A 6,395-nucleotide genomic window follows, 5' to 3' on the forward strand; every position below is an offset into this window, starting at 1 on the left:
TTCGGCTATAAAAAGGCTTTCCGAACAACCCGGCCTTCCTGTTCCGAAGGGGTTGTACGAAGAGCTGAAGAGCATCCCAGGGTTCGAGGAGGCACATCTTGAGCACTACTATGCTTACCTGTGCGAGAATCCTCCGCTTGCGAGGGCATTCTATGCGCTGCCTCAGCTTTCTAGCAAAGTTACGTGGGTTGCTAGGTACGTCAAGAGTCACAGCTCCGAACTGATGTAGGTACTTTGATGATGTGGTGCTATTTTGGTCTAGTCACTAGGGATGAAAAAAAAACTCTTTTTGTTGTATGACAGGCAGTATGGAACGTGATTATAGTAGAGACCTTTTAATATAACATAACGTAGACTAGTGGTGAATTGTCTTGCTTAATTATGTTCTTTACTATCGGTTGTTGTTTTCAAACAGCATTTTCCCCCAAATGTGTGGATGGACCTATACAGCCAACCGGGCATGATTTTGTACCAACTCATACCATACAGCCATCCGAACAAAAATCATGTATCATAGGTAACCAAACAATCAACCTATAACATCTCACCCAGATTGCGAAACACCCAGATTACGAAAGAGCCTCTAGCCGAGTTGGTTAAGTGGTCCGAGTAGCACTCCTCAGATTTAGGTTCACAAAGCACAAGTCATCTTAATATAATACCGTCGAGTTTTTTTAACATCTCTCAGATTTGTCATGTCGATCCTCTTCTCAACCAGGGTATACAGAGAGAGAAAGAAAGAGAGAGTACTTCAAATAGGGCCATACTTTCACAACACACCCAAACAACAGTGCTCGTATGATCGTATTTCGCAACACATGTTCATCTTCCATTTCATCCGGCCCCAAGGTGTGTTCAGGATTCAGACACCGATCAGGTAGCCTACGTCTCGCTCACGCTCATCCTTCGCTTCCAGTCTCCATGCCCAAGGTGCATTGAGTATTCAGACACTGATCAGTAGCTTCGAAGCCGCGTCTCCAAGCGGGCATTCCTTAGCTTGTCCTCGTGCTGGAGCTCGGAGATGAATGACGTGTGCGCTCATGACAGGCGGACCCATCTGTCGGTTCTCCCTTGCTGGTTTTCATTTCCTGTTGATCCGTCCATTCAGGAGTAGTTCATTTCAGCCTTTAGACAGGACAGCAGTAATAAGGTGTCAATGTGTCGCGTTGTTCATCGTGAAGCCAGAGCTGAGCTGACCTCCCCGATCCATGGAGTTATAGCACGAAATTTCACATAAAATACTGAAGGACTTGCACAGATTCACATCATATAGGGCTACAACGTTTCCAGATTCACGGTGCAACTGTGCAAGGATACAACATTTCCGAACTCGTTTGGAATAACAATTTTGTAGCTTCCGCTGACGCCAAATCTTCGAGCCCACTCTTGACACACATTGAGGTACAGAGCACGCTGGATGCTGTTCTGCAAACAAGCAGCAAAATCCCACAATCCAACAGTTGAAATTACATAAGGCTAGTACATTGATGAGTTGATGTGGATACATATAGAAAAAAAACTATCTGTGCCACATCTGATCTCAGAGAACACCACCAACTCAACTATGCCTTTGGCATTTCCATAAATTAACAGTGTCTTTGAATTCATCCATGTTCCTGCTGTCAGATGCTCAACAAGAAGCATACAATAGCACATACTTGGCACATCTGAAGTAGGTGCAGATTGGTGCATAAAAGGCATCCAGGACATCAGTAGTTATAGCATCCTGGCAAAAGAAATAAGAAGATTTAAGTAGTTTTAATTTCACTGTGTGTGTGTTTGTGTTCTTGAATACTGTTTGCTAAAAACTCCACATCAAACATAATGACTACTTACGTTGTTGGAACAATTGTTGACCCACTAAATCCAATAGCCATAATAGAAGCATAGCATACATCCATCCTTGTTTTATATTGGCTTATGTCATACACATGTTTGGGAGTTAACGTGGCAATGAATAATAAAAGAAGTAAACTTAACGAAATTTAAACATAAAAACTATAAGATCAACTTGGAACAATACTCAGGAGGGCTCCAAAGCTTGCTAGGACCCATGAAGTAATTGTCTAATTGATTAACCCTATAGGCCTATATTCAGGTGGGCGGTGGGCCCTTCCTAACCTTATCTTCCATTGCAAAGAAAATTTCCTATCACTAAGTGGGTGTTTGTTTGGGATTATAATCTATCCAGATTATATAATTCAACAAATTTTGAACTAACACTTAGTTCAATATTTATTGGATTATATAATCTAGGCAGATTATAATCCCAAACAAACACCTCCTAAGTGACAAAACAGAAGGTCTCAGAGAAAATCTAATGAAGTTTGGTGAGTGACATGCAACGTGCAATGACAAATAACTCACGAGGCAAAGTGTTTCTCAAATTGATCAGGAAAATCTCCAGAAAGTAGTTAATCACTTAAGCACAACAAAACTATGTGGCCTAATGGGACAACCAAACAATTCTGAAGATCCACATGATGGAAAGAGATTAAAACACTACATCCTTACGAAAGCTGAAAGACACCATCTATCTACCCTTACACACAAATTTGAATTTCACAAACTTTAGGTATCTTCAATATTTTCCATGTTCCTTAACTGGGTAAATTTGAGATAGATAATGGTATGGCAATCCTTGAAGGGTCATGCTATACAGCTCTTATCAGTTTATAATTACGTGTATGTGTAAACAGTTCAATTCCAAAGATTCGTGAAGCTAGTGCAACAGTCCAACCCAACAGAATAATCCAACACAGCCACATGCTTCTGTAGCAAACTAGCAACTATCAATGGATTTGGAGAAGTAATTAAACTTAGTCCCACTACACCTGTTTGCTTCTTGATGAATGACGGTTACTCTTTTACCAAAATAAAAAAAAATCAATTATAGAGTACATCTCCAAGAAACTGTATGATGACATATCCATTGGTCACTACTGGACTACTGGCTAGAAAACCCAAGAGTTTGCTATCATTCTGTTGGGCTGAGAGGTATAACGATGCATTCTCAAAGCTTGAAACTTGGAAGGCTTTCAAAAGAGGGCTCGGAATGATGAGGTGCCATTCTCAAAGTTTGGAAGGCTTTCAGAAGAGGGCTCGGAATGATGAAGTACCATTGCATAGGAGCCATTGGCAATTTTGCCATTATCATTTGTGGGCTTCGTTAATATGCTATCGGTCCCACAAATCATAGACACAGATGGTCCCACCAGTCATAGACACAGATGGTCCCACTAACAGGAAGCTAAAACTGATAGTGGCAAAATTACAAATTTCTTATAGGCATAGCTAATCAAGACATGTCGGATGTGTAAATGAGTGGGCAGAATACTATATTTAGCAGTCATAGTCGGTACAGCGGCAGTACCAGTAATATACTAATTACTAACAGAATAACCAACATGAATTTGTAGTAATCTATACTCTGCAAAACTAACAAACTATGGAACAAAATCAAATCGCCAAGAAAGGCAAAGACCCCTGTTGGCTAAACAAGGTTGATTTGCAGTGAGATCACAACACATACACACATTCACAGCATTCGAATATTGCAAGGTTAATGAGAAGGGTTATTTGCACAAAGTTATCAATGAAGCAATAGAAACTGTCATAAGGAGACAGTGTTTTGGAGATTTGTGCAAACTAGCTAGTCATGTCTTTTAGTTTTGCACACCAGGTCTTTCTGTCTTCTGTGCTTTTGTTTTGTTATATGGTCTTTACAATAAGCTTCAGTGAGTCCCACCATACAGTGGCTGTTGTGTGGGAATTTTTTTTAGGACACACCAAATAGCACATGGAATCAACACGGGTGCAGGGGGGCAGCCCAACAAAAAAGGACACCCTAATATGATATTTACAAAACTTAGTTCCCGTGAATGAACTAAAACATACATCTACATACACACAAATTCGACCAAGACATTTTGCTTTGTGCTATTTACAAAAAAAAAAAATGTGTAAAGGTGACCTGGCTGTATTCTTTTCAGTATTTCACAATTATGCAAGAATACTAAAACTTGAGCTACCGAACAGACAACTATTGGAATTCAGTTTAAAGTGAAGTGTACCTCTCACATCTGAAGCTTTCAAAATGTCATCTCCCCATAGTTAGAACGAATTCATCTCAAGACTGTAGGTCCTCTGCTTGAGAAGCATCCTCACCGCTGTCCTATACGGCTCCTCGAATGCATCCAACACCCAGGCTGCACCAGCAGCCCCATTCCAAACTGTGTCCCATGTTCCTTCCTCACTTGGCTTGATGGCCACAAGCGTTGCGCCATTTAGCACCAGCCCCCCAGGCAGCTCAATACATGGTGCGTACCACAGCCACATGCTAAGCTCTGGCATGAGCGTCCGGTGTGAGCCCCTAGATGTTGATAGCGGTCTCACCCTCAGCTCCTGCAGTTGGCACTTGTCCATGGTGAGCACTCCCTGGCCATCAGCATCTGTCAGGTCCAACCTCTCGAGCGTCTTGTGATCAGCAATGATCGGCTGCAGCAAGTAATGCCTGGCGGCGGCCGCAATCAATGAGCTGATTGTCCAAACCACCCGCAGCTTAAACCCCCCGTTTGTGTAGAACGACTCCGGGATGCTTCCTGAATCGACACATTCATCAGGTTCAGTGCGGCCACCGTCAACAGAGGGAGCGGTGCTCGTGCTATCTGAGTCAGCGGAGGAGGGCGAGACCGAGGCCGAGGCCGAGGCCGAGGATGCTCCAAGGATGACGCAGCTGCCCAGTGTGGACCCAAAGTCGGCCTTCCACTTGAGCATCACGCCGTCGTCCATATCGAGCTCGCCCGCCGGGAGCTCGATGCGAAGGTGGCGGAGCTCTTTGAAGGAGCGGAGCACCTCCGAGGGAGAGTGGTGCGACACATCCGCAAGAGGCAGTGGCAAAGATGAGGAGGACGACGATGGCGAGGAATCGGAGGATGCCGGAAAGCCAGAGGCGGAGTTGGCGGGGGAGAGGATCTGACCGAGCGCCTGTATGGGCTTCACGATGCCGCCGAGCACGATGCGCGCGATCTGTGAGAAGACCCCACGGGCTCGCACGGACGCCGTAGGAGAGAACGGCGTCGACGGCGAGGACGAGGAGGGGGGCTCGTCGGGGATGACGCAGTCGACGCGGACGAGGACGGAGTCGACGAGGGGGACGAGCTCGTGGAAGCGGAGGGAGACGAGGGAGCAGCGGCCGAGCGCCTTGACGTCGCCGATGCGGTTGAAGATGACGAGGAGAAGCGCGTCCGGGAGGCGGTCGAAGTGGTCGTCGCCGGCGGGCCCCGAGAGCCAGCGCTCGTCGCCGCCGAGGTCGCACCGCGAGCGGCGGGAGCACGCGGGATCCTCGGACATCGGCGGCGGCGGGCCAGACTGGATCTGGAGTGGGGAGGTCCGGAGGGAGGGGGAGCCAGCGAGGGAGGCGTGGGAGACGCGGGCTCGCGACGAGGAGCGTAGAGGAGAGGAGAGCGAGGAAGTGATGCGGGCTGCTCTCTTGTTGTTCTCGTTTGGGATTGGGAAAGGGACAGCGTCCACCGTCCAACCAAGGCCCAGCAATTTCTCCGTTTGAAAATACTAAATTTCTACCATGACTTTTCATTTAAATGAAAAAACGAAGTAGCTTATTATCTCTTTGAAATAATGAGAAATAACACGGGATGAAAGTGGCCATCCAGTTTAAAGAAGAACAAAATCGACACGACATTTTCTTACTAAGCAATAACCAGCTTTGTTTGGAACATCAAATATAACGGTAGTAAAATGCACGCATTAGGCCTCTATTTTTCTTTTCATTATCTTCTGCTGAGCTTGTGCATAGGGAGGCAGATCCTCTTCTATATGTAGGGCTGGGCATTTTTAACCCGATAACCGAAACCGAATCGAACCCGAATAGACCGAATAGATCGGTTTTCGGTTTTCGGTTTTCGGGTTCGGGTTTCGGTTCATAGATCTCTTCTATTCGGGTATCGGTTTAGGGTTCGGTTTCCAGCCATCCAAACCCGATTAGACACAAAGAACCGAATTATAGTGCTCCTCTCTCTGTCCCTCGGCCCAAAACGTGAAACCGAGATAGAACGGCCCAACTCAGGCACCGCACAGTTCGGTTAGCTTACCTTGCCACAATTCGGTTAGCTTACCTTACCAAGAGTCCAAGACTCCATCACGGCATCACTCCAATCCAACTGACTACTGAGGCACGCCGACGCCGCACGCCTCGCCCGCAACCCTAGCCCGAGCCGCACAACGCCGCACTGGTCCGCCGCCGCTCTGCCGTCTCTGCGCGTGAGCGCGTCGATCATCCACCGCCCTGTCGCCTCTACGGCTCTACCCTCTACGCGTCTGCCGCGCGAAGCGCCAACCCTACAGGCCTCCACTCTGTACCGGTCTCCGCGGTCTCG

General features: G+C 46.6%; 1 protein-coding gene across 1 annotated transcript; it reads right to left on the reverse strand.

The window, feature by feature from the left end:
• Window positions 1-1,351: 1,351 nt before the first annotated feature.
• Window positions 1,352-5,482, reverse strand: LOC100284879 (uncharacterized). Its single transcript, NM_001372147.1, has 2 exons — window positions 4,074-5,482; window positions 1,352-1,726 (listed from the first exon to the last, which is right to left on the reverse strand). The coding sequence occupies exon 1, from the start codon at window positions 5,350-5,352 to the stop codon at window positions 4,114-4,116; it is 1,239 nt and encodes a 412-aa protein (NP_001359076.1). The 5' UTR covers window positions 5,353-5,482; the 3' UTR covers window positions 1,352-1,726; window positions 4,074-4,113.
• Window positions 5,483-6,395: the final 913 nt, after the last annotated feature.

The sequence above is a fragment of the Zea mays genome, chromosome 8 (assembly GCF_902167145.1).
Source record: "Zea mays cultivar B73 chromosome 8, Zm-B73-REFERENCE-NAM-5.0, whole genome shotgun sequence".
Classification (NCBI taxonomy): Eukaryota; Viridiplantae; Streptophyta; class Magnoliopsida; order Poales; family Poaceae; genus Zea; species Zea mays.

What these genes read in the sequence shown, in the direction of transcription:
- LOC100284879 (NM_001372147.1), bottom strand. Translation starts at nt 5,352, where the DNA reads ATGTCCGAGGATCCCGCGTGCTCCCGCCGCTCGCGGTGCGACCTCGGC.